This window comes from Drosophila willistoni, unplaced genomic scaffold (genome assembly GCF_018902025.1).
Source record: "Drosophila willistoni isolate 14030-0811.24 unplaced genomic scaffold, UCI_dwil_1.1 Seg863, whole genome shotgun sequence".
Lineage (NCBI taxonomy): Eukaryota > Metazoa > Arthropoda > Insecta > Diptera > Drosophilidae > Drosophila > Drosophila willistoni.
The window spans coordinates 23,999-42,790 of record NW_025814760.1 but is presented as its reverse complement, the minus strand read 5'-3'; the positions used below and the strand labels follow the sequence as shown (position 1 = coordinate 42,790).

Genomic DNA, 18,792 nt, shown 5'->3' with positions numbered 1-18,792 from the left:
CGAGACAACAAAAAGACCAGAATTATACCTCGTCATCTACAATTGGCCATTCGCAACGATGAGGAATTAAACAAATTGCTTTCTGGCGTAACCATTGCACAGGGTGGTGTGCTACCCAACATTCAGGCTGTACTGCTGCCCAAGAAAACCGAAAAGAAGGCTTAAATCAATTAATACTTGCTTTAAAATAATACAACTTTGTACATACAACAAACATAAACAACCGTCCTTTTCAGGACGACCAAAAAATTAAAAGAAATTAATACAGTTTTCCATCCATGCATATAAATTGTATGTGTATGTGTAAGGAGAGCCTTACGAAATCTATGTATATGTGCATATGTGACAATTTGCTTTATTTATTTACATTAGAGATATGTACATTGTTTATGCCCAACCGGGCAACACAAGGGTTAAAGGAGGCGGAAGCTTTCACCTCGCGCCGCTCTCCCGATGGTGCCCATCGCTCTCCCCACGAAAGAACTCCCCACACTTCGCTCCAAGCGGGGCTTGGTGCCCTGCTCTTAATTAAGCTAGTTTTTAGTGTCAAACTTACAAGTGAATAAAAAAGAACATTGAAGTGAGATTGCTGCAGTGCCCAATTTCTTGAAGGAAGACATTTTAAGGAAAAAATTCATTTAGCTGCCTACTTAGGAAATTCAACCCCCCTACGAATACATTTGGTCCTTCGAGCCGGATACTAAGATCCTCTCGAACCACTAGCATCGGTGGAATTTCATCCATATTTCAAGCTAAGTAATTTTTTTGCAAATTATAGGTATATGAGTACATGTACATGCCTCCAGCATCCGTACCCATACTCACATACATATAATTGTTGCCATTGATTCTCCTAATCCAAGTAAAAATTACTTTCGCGCAAATTTTTCCTCCTCAAAGGAGAGAAAATTTTGGTCCCCAAATTTTCATACATATATATGTGTCCAGTACATAAGGCGCCATATTGGTTCGCCCACTTCAAGTTTTTTCCTCGCACTTTGGCATATATAGGCCAAGTATATAAGGCGCCATATTTTATTTGCCTATTTCCAATATATATTTTTTCGCAATTTCAAAAAAATATTAACACATATGTATGTATGCAGTGAATCAAACCTACGAAAAAAGTGATCTCCTACATATAAGATATATATGTATATGCAAGCAGAGTGTGTGAATGTGACAAAAATTACAAACATATCCAGTGCTACATTAAATCCAAAAATAAAGGTTTTGTGCAAATACAGTCCACTCCTGGGAAAAGTGTGCGCGCAGTGAAAGGTGGTTTTCAACGAAGAGAAGAAAATTTTCAATACAAATAATAAAGATTTTTAAAAAAAAAAAAACGAAAGTGAACCACCCTCTCACATATAAAAGCCACACTTAGACATTTCTGGTGACCAGACACCCTATAAAGTTGGGGGCATATCGGTTAGACACAGCAAAAGAAATCATATTAAAAAAAAAAAAAAAAAAAAAACATTAATTTATATAAAGAAATCCGATCCATTCACACCTCTGCATATCGCCATTCCATATTTTCATATTTAAAAAAAAAGAAAAAAGAGAAAAAGAAATTTTTAAATACATATATATATACTCCAACATTTTACATATCCATACACATACATATATATACATATTTTTCCATACATAAAATTTTACATATATATATACATATCCATACACATACATATATATACATATTTTTCCATACATAAAATTTTACATATATATATTCATATCCATATACATATACATTCCACAAAATTTCTAATTTTTTCGCACACAAATATATTTTTCCACCACCGCGAACAAATCCCGCTATCCCTTGCAGCCTATATACATACATACATACGAGCATACATAAGTACCGCTTAACTGCAGTATACCAGCACAGCTGCAAGCTCATGTGCCAAAGACCGGCACAAAGCAAACGACCAAAAGTAGCTGTGCTGTATACCCTAGGTTGGCAGGCACTTTGTGGGGTATATAGGTTGAAGGGTCACGTTGAGGAAAAAAATCGAATAATATTTAATTGGTAAAAATTTGTGTTCCGCGTTTTTGTTTATTCTATTCCCACGCGTTCCAAGTCGTATTTTTTGGAGTTATATTTCAATTCCAAAATATTCCCACGTGTTCCAAGTCGTATTTTTGGAGTTCTATTTCAATTCCAAAGTATTCCCACGTATTCCAAGTCGTATTTTTGGAGTTACATTTCAAGTCCAAAATATTCCCACGTGTTCCAAGTCGTATTTTTTGGAGTTATATTTCAATTCCAAAGTATTCCCACGTGTTCCAAGTCGTATCTTTGGAGTTAGATTCCAATTCCAAAGTGTTTCCAAGCGTTTCAAGTCGTATCTTTGGTTCTATTGCAATTCCAAAGTATTCCCACACGTTCCAAGTCGCATCTTTGGAGTTATATTGCAATTCCAAAGTATTCCCACACGTTCCAAGTCGTATCTTTGGAGTTAGATTCCAATTACAAAGTGTTTCCAAGCGTTTCAAGTCTTATCTTTGGTTCGATTTCAATTCCAAAGTGTTTCCACCCGCTCCAAGTCGCATCTTTGTAGTTATATTTGAATTCCAAGGTGTTCCAAGCCGTTCCTAGGGTTTTTGGCAGTGTTCCAAGTCATTCCAAACGTACCAGCTCGTTTTCTGGTTTTTTTTTTTTTCAATCTATTTCAAGGCGTTTCAAAGCCGTTCTTCAAGTGGTTTGGTAGTGTTCCAGTTTTTCCCAAACGTTCCAGTTCGTCTTTTTGGCTAATTTTCAAGCCGTGCCAAGCCAGCTCACCACTTTATAACCGCCACTCTCTGGGGTTATGAGCACGAGCCCGTCAAAAGACGAGAAAGCAGCTGAGAACACTGCAGCCCCGAGCAAATCCTCAATTGCTGCTCCAGGTCAGCGCCAGAGGAGTACCAGCCCTACTACTCCTCCTTCCCGAGCATTTCAGACCCTCTCTAGTCCACTAACTCTCAAGTCCGCACCATCGAGCACGACCTTTCAGCAAGCCACGTCAGAGCCACGACGAGCAAGCCAAAAAGAGGTCAAATCATTGGTACCACTTCCACAGATTTTGGTAACCGCCCCAAGAGTCACTCGGTCCGAGACCAAAAGGGTTTTAGCTGCTTCCACCATGGCTTTGAAGAAGTTTGGTTCCATTTGCGATAAACTAAGTCAGTTTGAAGTCGACAACCACGTCACGTCACTGTCCGAGGTCAGCGTATTTACGCTCCAAGTCCGTCGTGATCGAGTTCAAGCGTTGTGGGAGAAGGTCGAGCAGGAATATGAGAAATGCGAGGCACTCATAGATGGTAAAGACGATAACTCTGAAGATTTAGCCATCCAAGCTAAATATGACAAATGCTATCAAGTTTACGAGCGATGCACGGCTCGATTAAACGAGCTTATCCATGAAAGGTCTGCTCCGACTCCTCCGAACCGTCATGCGCCTACCTCTGCACCAGCAGAACGAGGCTGTCGATTGCCACCCATTGACACAGAAGTCTTTACGGGAGATTATTTAAAATGGCCCACGTTCCGTGACTTGTTTACAGCCATCTACATAAGCGATTCGCGAATTTCCCCTGTTGAAAAGCTGTACCATCTCCTAGCGAAAACGAGGGGTGAAGCCAACCTCATTGTAGCAAAATTCCCGCTTACAAATGATGGTTTTGAAACGGCATGGAATGCACTTAAACAGCGTTTCGAAAATAAGCGACTTATCGTGAACAGCCAATTCCGAGCACTTCTTGACCTGCCTCAAATTTCCCATGAGTCCGGAAAAGCATTACAGGATCATCAGAATGCTCTGCAGGCATCCATTCGCGCTTTTGAGCACTGTGGCCTGCCAGTAACCACTTGGGGAGGCATGTTCGTATTTTTCTGTTCCATCAAATTGCCAAAGAATACCCTTTCATTATGGGAGCAATCTCTGGGAGACAAGACTGCCATTCCAGAGTGGCAAATGATGGACGATTTCCTCACTGAGCGGTTCCGTACGCTCGAAGCGGTGGAAAATACAACTGCAATGGCTATTTCGGTTCCCACATCGAAACCTCCACGAAATCCGATTCCAGCCACCCGAAAGGCTAATACATTTGAAGCCAAGGTGACCACCAAACCAAAATCCTGTGATCTCTGTATGAAGGAGAATCACCCGGTGCGTCGATGTCCCCGCTTCCTTCAGATGACGGTGCCAGAGAGGGTGGCATACATAAAGAAAAAGTCCCTTTGTCTGAACTGTTTCGCAAGAGGACATCAAGTAAAAGATTGTCCGAGTCAGCACAATTGCTTCACGTGCAAGGGGCGTCACAATACGCTCTTGCACAAGGACGCCCGACCGGAGAATAATCCAACGTCGGTCCCAGCTCAGCCCAGTTCGCACAATATTGTCCGGACTTACTTTACCTCTGAGGCAAGGTCCTCACGAGATAAGTTGCTAGGTACAGCGATCGTGGACCTTTGGCACAAGGGCACTACTTATGCTTCACGGGCGCTATTAGACCCGGCTTCTGAAGCCAATTTCATATCCGAAAGAATGTTCCGACTCATGAAGTTACCATTCCAAACTGTCAGGGCCGAAGTGACAGGCATTAACGGAAAGGTCAATAGAACCTTGAAGGTCTGTCACATAAGCATTCGGTCATCGCATGGACCTCCAGTCCAGATCGAGATAGAAGCGTTTGTCTTGTCCCAAGTTGCTGATGATTTGCCGTCATGTACGATAGCCCAAGCCACACTGGAAGGAATGCCCAATATTCCTCTAGCCGACCCCTCCTTCAGATTAAAGGCAAAGATCGATCTACTCCTTGGCATTGATGTAATACCAGCGGTGACTCTTTCCGGCATTCAGACCGAAGTGTGCGGATCTTTAATGGCTCAAGAGACGAGATTCGGTTGGGTCATTTCAGGCCCGTTGCAAGGGGTCCCCGTCAGTTCATGTGCCGCGTTCACCACGAGGGTCGCAGTTAGCAGAGAGGAGGGACTTGAAACTCTTCTCACAAGGTTTTGGGAGGTGGAGGATCTACCGGGCAAACCGGTAGAAGATTCTGACTCTGTTTGCGAGGTCAATTTCCAGAAGACCACAAGAAGAGATGTTGCGGGGAGATATACGGTCTCACTTCCGTTTCGAGATCCAACCAACATCAACCTTGGTCATTCCAGACCAGGGGCATTGGCTCAGTTCCTAAAAAACGAAAGCCGACTCCTTAAAAATATTCCGGCAAAAACTGAGTATGACGCCGTCATCCAAGAATATTTGGACTTGGGCCACATGCGTCAGGTTCCATTTGACGGCACTAATAACAATTTTTATTTGCCACACCATGCGGTTTTCAAGCCCGACAGCACCACAACAAAGGTACGGGTAGTTTTTAACGCCTCTAGCAAGTCCACCAACGGAGTAAGTCTCAACGACATACTTTACCCTGGTCCGGTACTTCAGTCCGATCTCACTACTCAGATTCTCAAGTGGCGTTTTTTCCGAGTAGTTTTCAATGCCGACATCACAAAAATGTACCGCCAAATTATGGTCGATCCAATCCACACGCCATTTCAGAGGATCCTGTTCCGAAATAAAGAGGGGCAACTTGGTGATTACGAGCTGAATACCGTCACGTTTGGCATTAACTGTGCTCCGTTCTTAGCCATCCGAGTACTTCAGCAACTCGCAAGTGATGTACAATCCAAATTTCCTTTGGCTAGCGATATTATCAAGTCCTATATGTATGTCGATGATGTCCTGGCAGGGGCTCATAATGAAACAACGGCAATCGCAATGGTCAATGAACTTCAAGACGCTCTTGGTTCAGCTGGCTTTCCCTTGCGCAAGTGGACATCGAATGTGAAGAGCGTGCTCAGTTGTATTCCAAAGAGTCATTTACTGAATGCTGATTTCCTCGACATCGAAGAGGCCAGCACAGCGAAAACACTGGGAATCCGATGGAAAGCGACTACGGATGAGTTTTATTTTGTCATCTCACCCCAAGATGTCAAGTCAGCTTATACTAAGCGAGAAGTCCTCGGGCAGATCGCCAAGCTATTCGATCCCGCTGGCTGGCTGGCTCCCTTTGTGATTCAAGCCAAGGTGTTTATGCAAGAGCTCTGGTTACAAGAGCTAGGGTGGGATGATCAATTGCCCAGTGAACTCCATCACAGGTGGCAGGATTTTACAAAGAGCTACTCCTTCCTTGACCAGATCCGAATTCCACGATGGGTTCTTCATGACCCAAATTCCGACATCCAATTCCATTGTTTTTGCGATGCGTCACAGCGGGCTTATGGTGCCGCAATTTACGTGCGCGTTAGCAATGACCAAGGCATATCATGCTGCCTTCTTGCAGCGAAATCTAGAGTCGCCCCGGTTAAAACGGTTTCATTGCCCCGCCTTGAATTATGCGGAGCTACACTTTTAGCGGAACTGGCAGCTGCAGTTCTTCCGCAACTTCCAGTTGATAATGCGGAGGCTTTTTATTGGTCAGATTCCACCGTCGTACTGTCGTGGTTAAACAAGCCACCCTGCACATGGACAACGTTTGTCGCAAATCGGGTAGCAAAGATTGTGACGGCAACAAATGACGCCCCATGGAATCACGTTCGTTCAGAGGACAACCCAGCAGATCTCCCTAGCCGCGGCCTGAGTGCGCAGGAATTGGTACACAAGGATTTGTGGTGGCACGGCCCACCATGGCTACGGGAACCACAAGAGTCCTGGCAGCGAGCGACACCACTCCCACTAGACACTGCCTTGGAGAAGCGGGTAGTGAAGGTCCACGTCGCGATCGCTAAGCCAGCCAACGAGATATTATCTCGTTTTTCCAATCTGGCACGTGCCTTACGAGTGATAGCATATGTGATCCGTTTCGGCAGAAGGTGTCGTAAACTGCCAAACGATTACTCCGGGGAGGTGACCTCTAGCGAGATCAATCAAGTACTCCAGGCGTTGATCCGAGTCACTCAGCGTGATTACTTTCCGACGGAACATCGGTGTCTACAGCAGAAGAAATCTCTGCCCACGTCTAGCACCATTCTCAATTTGAATCCTTTCATTGACGCATCAGGTGTGATCCGAGCATGTGGGCGCGTGCAACAAGCAGCGGCCCTTAGTTACGATGAGCGTAACCCCATTCTGTTGCCAGTAGTAAGTCCGTTGTCCCGGCTGTTGGTGCTTTTCACGCATCAGATCTCTCTCCATGGGGGCAGCCAACTGGTAGTCCGTCTCATCCGACAGAGATACTGGATTCCAAGACTGCGGAATCTAGTAAAATCGGTGGTCAATTCATGCAAAGTCTGTGTGATTTATAAAAGAAGGCTGCAATCACAGCTAATGGGCACCCTTCCGGCCCAGCGAACTACTTTCGCACGTCCTTTCACGACCACCGGTATAGATTTTGCAGGTCCTTTCGACATCAAGAGTTTCACCGGCCGCGCTTGCCGCATATCAAAGGGATATGTGTGTGTCTTTGTTTGCTTTTCCACCAAAGCCATTCACCTTGAGGCAACTTCGGATTTGAGTACCGAAGCATTTCTGGCAGCATTCGCTCGCTTTGTATCGAGGCGAGGGTGTCCCCAGCAAGTGCAGTCCGACAACGGGAAAAACTTCGTAGGTGCATCCAGAGTGCTTGAAAAAGATTTCCTAAATTCTACCCAGCAGAAAATATTATCCCACTACAGCCATCAGAATCTGTCCTGGCATTTCATCCCTCCCGGGGCACCACACATGGGAGGGTTGTGGGAGGCTGGAGTTAAGAGTTTTAAAACTCTGTTCTACAAGGCCACTTCCAACCAAAGGTATACTTTTGAAGAGTTCTCTACGCTGCTGGCTAAGGTAGAGGCGTGTTTGAACTCGCGGCCGATTTCTCCTATGTCTGAAGACCCCACCGACTCTTTAGCTTTGACCCCAGGCCATTTCCTAGTTGGCGGTCCATTGCTATCCGTGACGGAACCTGAAATCAAGGATCAGGTACCGTCTATCATTAACCGGTGGCAGCGTCTGAAGGCCGTGAGTCAGCATTTCTGCACCCGATGGAAAGACGAGTATCTGAAGGAGCTACATAAGCGCAATAAGTGGCGATTCCCTTCTAAAAATCTTGAAGTGGGCGATCTGGTGGTACTCAAAGACGACAATCTTCCATTTAATGAATGGCGTCTCGGGCGAATCCACCAGACACACCCTGGCAGTGACGGCAATGTCCGCGTCGTCGAACTGCTTACCGCTCGCGGTATTGTGAAGCGTCCCGTCGCAAAGTTGATCTTTCTTCCTCCAGAAGAAAGAATTCAAACCCATTACGTAAAACTACAGTAGCGTCCAGCACTTGGTCCTTCCTCCCAAGGAAGAAGGGCCGAGCTGCCAGTAGTAATATGTGTTTTATCGTCCTACATTAATCCGCTTTCTTCATTATTTGTCCCGGCAGCTTCCTGATATTCGTCAACCTAGATCCCGTTTCCATGGCTCCGAGACCGCGTTCAGTACAGGCATCGAAAGAGGAGCGCAGATGTTCGCGAGGAACTGAGTCCTTCCGTTGCCGAGTCTGTCGCGGAATCCATCCTCTGAAGCGATGCCGTCGCTTCCTGCGGCTGAACGTGGAGAAGAGGATGAGGGCAGTGCTGGCGAATAAGTACTGCGCCAATTGCCTGGCCCACCAACATTCCGGAGGAAGCTGCTTAAGCGGTGATAAGTGCCGAATCTGTGAGGAGGATCACCACACGCTGCTTCACTTCCATGAACAGCCACGTCGACGCACTCCAAGCTCCGTCGTACGCCGAGTCACCCCCGAGTCCTCCAGACGAAGGGTCGCGCCAACGCCAGCCTCCGATCCGAAACTGACCTTGACCACACTGCTGCAGCACCGCAATCCGCATCTGATGCCCACGGCGATGGTGCGCATTGAGACGGAGGGAAAAACCTTCGACGTGAAGGCCCTGGTGGACCCTTGTTCTGCGGTATCGTCGATGGCGACGTCATTGGCCACGGCCTTCAAGTTGACAGCCGTCAATATAGGGGCAGAGAAAGCGGTGGCAGCAGTGATCCGGTCCCCAATCAGTGAAGGATGGCGATTGGAGGCGATCCTGAAGGTGGTCGATGGCTTGTGCTGCCGCACTCCAAGCGCTCCGGTGGACCCACAGATCGCCAAAAAGTTTGAGGGCATCGTCCTGGCGGATGAGACGTTCTACCGACCGTCGTCAGTGTCTCTGGTCCTGGGCGCGGATGTGATCACGGAGGTCATGCTAGAAGGGAGTCTACCTGGGGTTGGCGGGCGGCCGATTGCGATGCGCACAGTTTTTGGCTGGACCCTGTCCGGAGCGTGCCATTAAACTGCCTGGGTCTTGCACTCCTGCTACCCTCAAGAAGCCAAAAGCCAAGACAACTGCTAGCAAGAAGTAAATAATTAATACTTTATTGCAATCGTAATATTGAAAAAATTTTAGATATCGAATACGAAAATCTACAATTTTATTTAAACACAGCCCTTCTCAGGGCTACAATTCCATATAACAAGAGAAAAAAAAATCAAATTTTCTAAAAATTACAAATATGTAATTTACATACATTCATACATACGTATGTATATATTAGCAACATACACAGATATTAATATTGTACGAGTCTTTTTGATTTAATGTAGGTGCATTTATTTTTTCAGTTTAGCCTTGCAATAAACAGAAATGGTTAAAATAAAAATAACAACAATGATTTTTATCCACATTACCACTGGCTGCATGTATTTTGCAATATCCATTAAAAATATCTTAATTCTTTTTTAATATAAAATTGTGGCCCTGAAAAGGGCCTTTTTTTTAATAGGAAGCGTGTGTTTAAGCTAGGGACATTTATTTTGAGCTGGTATACTTGGTGACAGCTTTTGTTCCCTCACTAACAGCGTGCTTAGCAAGCTCACCCGGCAAAAGCAAACGAACAGCCGTTTGGATTTCGCGACTGGTGATGGTCGACCTCTTATTATAGTGGGCCAAGCGGGAGGCCTCAGCAGCAATACGTTCAAAAATATCGTTTACAAAGCTATTCATTATGCTCATTGCTTTTGAAGAAATACCAGTGTCTGGGTGGACTTGCTTTAACACTTTGTAAATGTAAATAGCATAGCTCTCCTTACGCTTGCGCTTCTTCTTTTTGTCATTCTTGGTGATGTTCTTTTGAGCCTTGCCAGCCTTCTTGGCTGCTTTTCCACTAGTTTTTGGCGGCATTTCTCACTTCAAATTCAATAATTTAAATTTCACAAAACACAATTCACTTTTAACAAATGCCACCATTAGTGCGTCTTCAATTTATACATTTTTTTTGTGCATCGCTTTCTGGATAAATATATTTATTGAGTATCAACCCCTAGTTGAGCGAGTGTGTCGTTGGAAAAGGTATAAATAAAACGACAATGTACCACATCAACATCAACATTTGTGTGTGAAAAGTGAACAGTGTGTAAAACAGAAAAAAAAAAAAAATTCTAATATGTCTGGCAAAGTGAAGGGAAAGGCAAAGTCTCGCTCGAACCGAGCTGGGACCCAGTTTCCTGTTGGCCGTATTCACCGTTTACTCCGTAAAGGAAATTATGCCGAGCGTGTTGGTGCTGGCGCTCCAGTATATTTGGCTGCTGTTATGGAATATTTGGCGGCTGAAGTTCTTGAGTTGGCTGGTAATGCTGCACGAGACAACAAAAAGACCAGAATTATACCTCGTCATCTACAATTGGCCATTCGCAACGATGAGGAATTAAACAAATTGCTTTCTGGCGTAACCATTGCACAGGGTGGTGTGCTACCCAACATTCAGGCTGTACTGCTGCCCAAGAAAACCGAAAAGAAGGCTTAAATCAATTAATACTTGCTTTAAAATAATACAACTTTGTACATACAACAAACATAAACAACCGTCCTTTTCAGGACGACCAAAAAATTAAAAGAAATTAATGCAGTTTTCCATCCATGCATATAAATTGTATGTGTATGTGTAAGGAGAGCCTTACGAAATCTATGTATATGTGCATATGTGACAATTTGCTTTATTTATTTACATTAGAGATATGTACATATTCAATATATTTGTTTGTTTCATCGTTCATTATTTGTTTGACACATCAGATAGTTTAATATTAATAATTTTATATTGTAGATTCGGTTCTTATGCAACTAAAAATATGGAGATTTTGTGTATAAATTCTTTGTGTTTTGTTGTTTTTTTTTTAATAATAATTTTATTAATTTTTGTACATGTATATATGTACATATGTATAAACTCAAATGATTATTAAACCGGTTTTATTTTTTTTATTATAAAATTTAAAATTGATAAAACAAGAACACATACTATTTTTTTCTTTTCTCTTTGATTAATAACTTTAGTGGTCCTGAAAAGGACCGATTTTTTGAAGGGCATAATTTGTAGTTAATACATTTTGGTGTTTATAAATATTTTAACCACCGAATCCATAAAGAGTGCGGCCCTGTCTCTTCAATGCATATACAACATCCATCGCAGTGACTGTCTTCCTTTTGGCATGTTCCGTGTAGGTTACTGCATCGCGGATTACATTTTCAAGAAATACCTTTAGGACACCACGAGTTTCCTCATAGATAAGACCAGAAATTCGCTTCACACCGCCACGACGAGCCAAACGGCGGATAGCGGGCTTCGTGATACCTTGAATATTATCACGCAATACTTTACGATGACGCTTAGCACCACCCTTTCCCAATCCTTTTCCACCTTTGCCACGACCAGTCATTTTTATTTTTCACTTTTCACTATAAACGCACTGCACAAGAGTCAGAATGCTGTATGTGTTGCCATCGCTTCTATTTATACCAAAAATCAAGAAAACACGAGAGAGTAAGAAATATGTTGCATCTCGCTCAGATGCTTCGTCAGAAAGTGAACGCGAATGTTTTTCTCTCTTTCTCTTTCTAACCCACCCTGATTTTGCTATAAAAGCAGGCACCAAACGAGCTGGCTTGTTTATTGTGTTTTGAACAGTGAAGAGTGAACATAAAAAAAAAAAAAAGTGTAGTGAAAACATGGCTCGTACTAAGCAAACTGCTCGAAAATCGACTGGTGGCAAGGCGCCAAGGAAGCAGCTGGCTACTAAAGCAGCACGTAAGAGTGCTCCAGCAACCGGTGGTGTAAAGAAACCACATCGTTACCGTCCCGGTACTGTTGCCCTCCGTGAAATCCGTCGTTACCAGAAGAGCACAGAACTGCTCATTCGCAAATTGCCATTCCAGCGTTTAGTGCGTGAAATCGCTCAGGACTTTAAAACCGACTTGCGTTTCCAGAGTTCTGCAGTTATGGCTTTACAAGAAGCTAGCGAAGCCTATTTGGTTGGCCTATTTGAAGATACTAACTTGTGTGCAATCCATGCCAAACGAGTGACCATAATGCCTAAGGATATTCAACTAGCCAGACGTATTCGAGGCGAGCGTGCTTAAATTAAATCTACTCGTGTAGTTACCGTCAGAGTAACTATTTCGAACACAATTTTAACGCAAAGCGCATTTTTAATACAAATCGGTCCTTTTCAGGACCACAAACTAGTCATGTCGATATTGAGATTATTATTTTCTTAATTAAACTTGACTTATTATTATTCAATGTGTTTTATTCGGTTATGAGTATAAATAAACCGTTATATTGGGCATATAATGGTTATGTACTAGTCATATAGATATCCAGCTTTAATATTCAATCATTTTTGTTTATATTTTTAAAGGTCTGACATTTATATACAGATCGATTTGAACTTAATCAATTTTGATTTTGTATATACTAATCAAAAAGCGCAAGGACACAACATTAATTTATAATAAATATAAAAAGCATAAAAATCAATATTGGATTTTTAAATTACCTAAATTAAAATAAAATAAAAAAAATAATTTTTTCCATCCTACACGTTTAGTTTAATTGTTAGGCTTAGCAAGATTTTTAAATGATTAATAATTATTTATTGTATTATTATTTTGCCTGTTAGCTAACAAAAAAAGTGTATACAAATTTCTTCAATTGATGGTTCTACTAACAGGAATAATTGTATTAGTTTAAATTTTAGCACACTGTTTATGGCATTAGCAACAAATTAAATAATAAAGTTAATTAAAAAAACAATTATATAAATATTAATTTTTTGATTTCTTTTTAATAAATATTTTTATTTTTTCAATACCAAAAACTAATATTGCATGCACTTTGCAAAATTGGTAATTTTTCACCGCATAGAGTCAATTACAATACAATTTTAGAATATGAATAAATTATATAACTCTAAATTTTTTGATTATTATCTAAAGTAAATTGTTGAAATTTTATAACAAATGAATAATTTTTTTAAAATTTTGATTTTTTCTATTTTTTATGCAGGGTTACATGGGAAAATTTCATTCTGTAGTACATATAGTTGAAATTTGATTGCCTATTCAAAATGAATCCATGAAATTATATATAAAAAAAGATTGGAATATAAATTCTACAACAATTATTAATATTGTGAGAAAATAATTTTTATAAATTTTGTTATTATTAAGAGTGAAAACAGCAATATACGAGCACTATTTAACAAAACTAAAACATTTTAATCGTCCAATACCAAAGACATGTTCATACGGCCGTCCTCCTCGATTCTCATTTGAATGAGGGCCTATGTCATAGCGAAATTTTCATAAACTTTCAAATTTTTAAACTTAACGTCTTTACGCGCCACTTTGCCAATAGCGATCAATCAATAAATAAAAATATTGGTATCGCTCGATCGATAAACGCATAATAGGGGGATAGCGATAAATGATCTATCGTTTTTCTTGAGGTGGCAACGCGCTTCATTTTTTTTGCTAGGCTTCATTTTTTCATTTTTAATTCTGAGGAGAAAGTGTGTAAAAAGGAAAAAGCTGTGGTCCAAATCTTTGGTTATAAATCATAGCAGGTATGTAGGTTAACTAAAATTTTTACCTCGCCGCCATCTGCATCTTACTCTATATCCTAGATTGGAAACCTTACTTTTTCTGGCCAATATTCCTGATAGCTTTCGTTTGGGAAGATTATTTTCTGGAAAACCGGCGAGTTTTCAAATACCCATTTCTGGTGCCGGAGCACGTGCATCCGAAGTTTCGGTTGTCGTTGCCTTCTGGAATTGGCATTCGGACATTGAAAAGACACCGCCAACTAAACACCGGCAGTGCCACAACGTTTCTAAGTTAAGGCTTACGGTGCGGCCAAAGTGTCTCATTTCCCGAAAGGTGTCCTAACCTTCGGTGAATCGGATTTTTGTATGGCAAGGTTTTAAAGGCAGTGGCCTACCTAACCTTCTGACGTTGCTGACCCAGACAAAGTTTGTCTTTTAGCCAAATTCTGGATACTGCTTGCTGTTGCCCTATTTAGCGCATTCCATGTGACCACCTCGAAAGCTCCACAAATTTTTTTTTGAAATTAACCTCGTTTTGAACGGAATCTTTAAGTCCCGATATTTTCATTTCTGATCTTATTTTTAAATTTTAATTTCTAATCAAGTTAAACAAAAAGAAAAAGAAAAGAAAGAGAATGTAAATAAGTCAAATATTGAATCAATTAAAAATCTCGTTAAGGTTATATTAAATAATTCAAGTCGAGAGTAACGTAAACTAGAGTAAATGTAAAAGCCAAGTGAGTGAACGGAGTTTAATGGTGGTCATAAAGCGCGAAGGAGAAATCATCATATAAACACCCTCCCACAGTGCATCGATGGAAGGCCTTTCAGCGAATAAACTATGGGTTAAGTGCCTAGTGTATTAAGTAGTATCAATTCGGCGACTTTCAACCAAGCTTTTGCAAACTATGGAGGATGGTAGTCAATTGATACTCTGACTTGTTGATGTAATTTCTGTTTCAGCGTTTTGTGATCAACCAGATAGTTAAATTAAAAAAAAAAAAAATTGATTTCCGTAAATAATGTTTGACTTAAAGAGCAATCAAAAGCAATGAGTGAATTTGTGCGACTTGAAAATTTAAAATAACTTTGAAGAATTTAAAAACAAAAAAAAAAAAAAAAAAAGATAAAAGAAAACTTGAAAAAGATGAATAATTAAAAAAAAAAATGTTAACTGAATTCCTTTAATATTCCTTCTATATTTTTTTATTCTATAATCTTCTACAATAATTAATAATGTATAACTAGTAAGCTCTCGTTTATACTGCTAGTTTTAGTCCCTCTTATTCAATAGTTTAATTAACTTTGAGTTCCATTGTTTTGCAAGTCTGCAAGTTCAGAATCTCAAAATGTTGAGTCATACTAGACCAGCTGTTTAAAATTAGTATGTAAATATTTCTTTAAAATTCATCGTTTACAACAAGAAATGCTTCTATCTGAAATTATAATGAATTTAAATATGATTGCTTAAGCTTTATAATTAATTTTCCTAGTGACTTGGGTACATGAGTTGATATCTATCAGTTTTTTTGGGAATCTTTACAAATGCCAATAAAGATTCATGGTTGGGAGGGTATAGAGCTGATAAGGTCCATCTACATCTTGACCTCAGTAACCGCTAGCTTGTGAACAAAAGGATACACCTTCATTCTTTCGCCTTTTTATTAACATGAATTCTTTACTGTTTTCGTAAGTATTTTCTGACAGTCATTCTATTTTCATTTAAAGTTAGTTTCAGTAGAGATCCTAATAAAATTAAATTTTATAATTAAAGGTAGAGATTCAGCAAACAACCCCCCCACCCCGCAAGAGCTACGGAACCAGAGGATCTCGACCTGCTGCAATTCACCTACCGCCTTCTTTTGGTTATCGATAGCTTTATCGTCGCTGTGATAGGAGAACCGATTATTTAAAAATTATAGCGCGCAACGAGAAACCGAATAGGAAGGTTACATAAAATTCTTGGCGCCCAACACGTGGGGCAGGATAAAAGCATACTCAACTCCTTGACAATATTAGATATAGACAAGAAGTTATTTAAGTTACGGCATGTGGTTATTTTGACAGCAGACCACCTTAGAAGTATGTAGTTCTACCCTAAGTGATATAAAGTGTTGAGTTCAAGTATATCAGGAAAGTCTTAAGATCAAAACATGAGGTTTCAAATTTTTCGTCGATTTTGTTAGACTATATTATGGTTTAACTTACGCGGATAAATGAACCTGCACGGTTTAAGTCTGCTTGGCGAAGCCGATGTTTCTGTTAGGAATATTCAGCCGCAAAGTTAAAAGCAAGAATGAATGTAAACAAGAATTCAATACTCTGTATCACAAATTGCTCGGTTTAGTTAAGGTCCTCGATAATTTAGCACTCGTTTAGTAAAGTCGTTTAAACTTTTCTTAGCAATTTAGATTATTGTATATTGGATGTTTCGATATCAGTACTGATTGGATTTAAGATCATGTTACGACAGCTGAACGTCTAAAGAAATCGAAGACAACACAAACATATTGTTTTATAGTAAGACTCGGATGATTTAATAATCTGGTGTCTGGATCTTGGTAATACAGATAGTATAGCCTTGCCGATCAGAAGATTCAAAAGGCCGAAGCCTGACTAAAAGAAACAATTTTGTAGATGCAATAGCCCAAAACAAAAATAATAAAGTTACCAATATTCTTTAGGTTCATTTAGCTAGTTACGATTTCAAATCATGTACCCAGTCATGTCACGCTTAGGAAGATAATTTTAAAAAAAGAATGTCTCTAGTTCAACATAGTCCCCCAAATACGGACACTCCAGCAGAAGACGTATGCAAAATTTGTTCCTTGGTTTTGGACAACACGCAAACATGTTTCTGTACTCCCTGTAAACACATTTTTCATAAATCCTGTTTGGAAGCTCTCCTAGAAAAGGAAAAGCATTGCCCAATTTGTGAGAGTGAGATAAATGTGTCTAGTATAAAGCTCGTAGTAGGCAACTGTTCACCAAAAGCGAAGGAAAAACATTTGTCATTGGCACCCAGCACTTCTCGAGCATGGACTCGTAATTTTACAAAACAGCTAAGTCAAGTCCCAAGAGACAGAGCAGAACAGCTCAACGAACCAGCTATATCAGTTAGCGAAGCACCAGCATCATGCTTAGAGGCCAGTCACAGTAGTAATCAACCAGAACCGCAACTACCTAGAACCATGCCTAATCAGCGAAGAGCAAGACCAAATCGTGGTAATAATACTCGTCCTAATCGAGAGATCGATTATACGGTCATACAAAATATGATAGAACAAACAGTTTCTCGTGTAGTATCGTCGTTACCTATGAATTTAGGCCAGCGAGAAGTCCCATTAGACACGGTCCAAACCCAATCTCTGATAAGTTCGCCCTGTCCTACAACTGTGCAAAATGCAAAAATTGCAAATGTAATGCAGAAATGGAATTTACGTTTTGACGGATCTACGGAAGGTCTAGGAGTAGAAGAATTTATTTATAGAGTAAAAGCCCTAACGGAGGAAACTCTTGATAGTGATTTTATTGGGGTGTGTAAACATATTCAAATATTATTTGGAGGAAAAGCCCGCGAGTGGTATTGGAGATATCATAAGCAAGTCCCTCGAATAGTATGGAGCGAGTTTTGTTCAGCTATTCGTCAGCAATATAAAGACTATCGATCAGATTTTATGAGCAAAGAAATGATTCGTGCTAGAAAGCAAAAAGCTGGAGAATCTTTTGTTTGTTTTTACGATGAGGTAGCTTCTTTGATTGACAAGTTCGGTATAAAATTTGAGGAAGAGAAGCTGATGGAAATTTTACAAAATAACCTGTTGCCAGATACGACAAAAGTTACTATATCAATCCATCGCATCAATAGGTCACCTTCGTAGATTAGTACAGATGCAAGAAAATCTATCACAAGAGCTCAGCCCTCAAGTAAAAGTAATTTCTAACACCAAAGCGAATGGACGCAGACAAATTTTTGAAATTCAAGAAGGGGAAACCGAAGATAATAAAATAGTTCCAGACCCAGACGAGGAATATGAAGTTGCCGCTGTGCAAGGAAAGTTCGTTTGTATTCCAACAATTCGTCGCGAAGCCGGTCACACCTGGCAAAACTGTCTAGAGGAACGCACAATTTTTTGTTACGGTTGCGGCACGGCCAATGTTTACAAGCCTCAATGTCAAGATTGTAAAAAAAGGCTAGCGGAAAACCGACCGAAGGGTGCATCCAGACAACGTCAGATGCTCCCGCAATAGTGACATCAAACTCGGAAAACGTTCAACAAAGTATCAACATTGTGAATCACAAAGTAAACGTACGAAAGTCTCAAAAACTCCCACTAAGATTTTTGTCATATCCTGAGCGTTTACAACATTACCTTACTGTTAAAGACAGAATTTTCAGATCTGACCAACCCTTGTCTAAACGCACGTTAAGACTAAGGAAATATTATGATCACGCAAGACAAACCAAGAAACTTTTTGTTGCAACAATTTTTAGAAACGACAACGATAATAGGAGCTATGCAGAAGTCTCATTTCTTACGTTCACAGAATTAGGTTTATTGGATACCGGTGCCAGCATTAGTTGTATAGGCTCGGATTTAGCACAAACAGATTTTTCACATTTTCCCCAATTTGTAAAAACTAAAGGTCAAGTGCGCCCATCGGACGGAAACGGCCAAAATGTGATTGGTATGTTAGAAGTAATAGTACGGTACGGTAGATTGGAAAGAATGTTGAAATTATTTGTAATTCCTACGTTGAAGAAAAGATTAATATTAGGTCATGATTTTTGGAGAATTTTCGAACTTGCCCCGTCTATAATTAGTTCGATCGAGATTGGTTCTGAAAAAAAGTTAGAGACTGACCCTAGTTCTTATTCTCTCACGT

The 18,792-nt window shown here is 40.6% G+C and overlaps 5 protein-coding genes across 5 annotated transcripts; 3 read left to right on the top strand and 2 right to left on the bottom strand.

The window, feature by feature from the left end:
- The first annotated feature begins 529 nt into the window (after positions 1-529).
- LOC124462038 lies at positions 530-9,334 on the top strand. Its single transcript, XM_047013434.1, has 2 exons — positions 530-756; positions 8,416-9,334. Exon 2 carries the CDS (start codon positions 8,450-8,452, stop codon positions 9,314-9,316), a length of 867 nt encoding a protein of 288 aa, XP_046869390.1. The 5' UTR covers positions 530-756; positions 8,416-8,449; the 3' UTR covers positions 9,317-9,334.
- Positions 9,335-9,782: 448 nt separating this feature from the next.
- On the bottom strand, positions 9,783-10,408 carry LOC124462051 (histone H2B). The gene has a single exon (XM_047013445.1). It carries the CDS (start codon positions 10,202-10,204, stop codon positions 9,833-9,835), a length of 372 nt encoding a protein of 123 aa, XP_046869401.1. The 5' UTR covers positions 10,205-10,408; the 3' UTR covers positions 9,783-9,832.
- A 43-nt stretch (positions 10,409-10,451) lies between these two features.
- LOC26529485 (histone H2A) lies at positions 10,452-10,897 on the top strand. Its single transcript, XM_015176356.3, has one exon. It carries the CDS (start codon positions 10,467-10,469, stop codon positions 10,824-10,826), a length of 360 nt encoding a protein of 119 aa, XP_015031842.1. The 5' UTR covers positions 10,452-10,466; the 3' UTR covers positions 10,827-10,897.
- A 459-nt stretch (positions 10,898-11,356) lies between these two features.
- On the bottom strand, positions 11,357-11,780 carry LOC124462053 (histone H4). Its single transcript, XM_047013447.1, has one exon. It carries the CDS (start codon positions 11,737-11,739, stop codon positions 11,428-11,430), a length of 312 nt encoding a protein of 103 aa, XP_046869403.1. The 5' UTR covers positions 11,740-11,780; the 3' UTR covers positions 11,357-11,427.
- Positions 11,781-11,981: 201 nt separating this feature from the next.
- On the top strand, positions 11,982-12,531 carry LOC6653606 (histone H3). The gene has a single exon (XM_002075908.4). The coding sequence runs from the start codon at positions 12,029-12,031 to the stop codon at positions 12,437-12,439; it is 411 nt and encodes a 136-aa protein (XP_002075944.2). The 5' UTR covers positions 11,982-12,028; the 3' UTR covers positions 12,440-12,531.
- Positions 12,532-18,792: the final 6,261 nt, after the last annotated feature.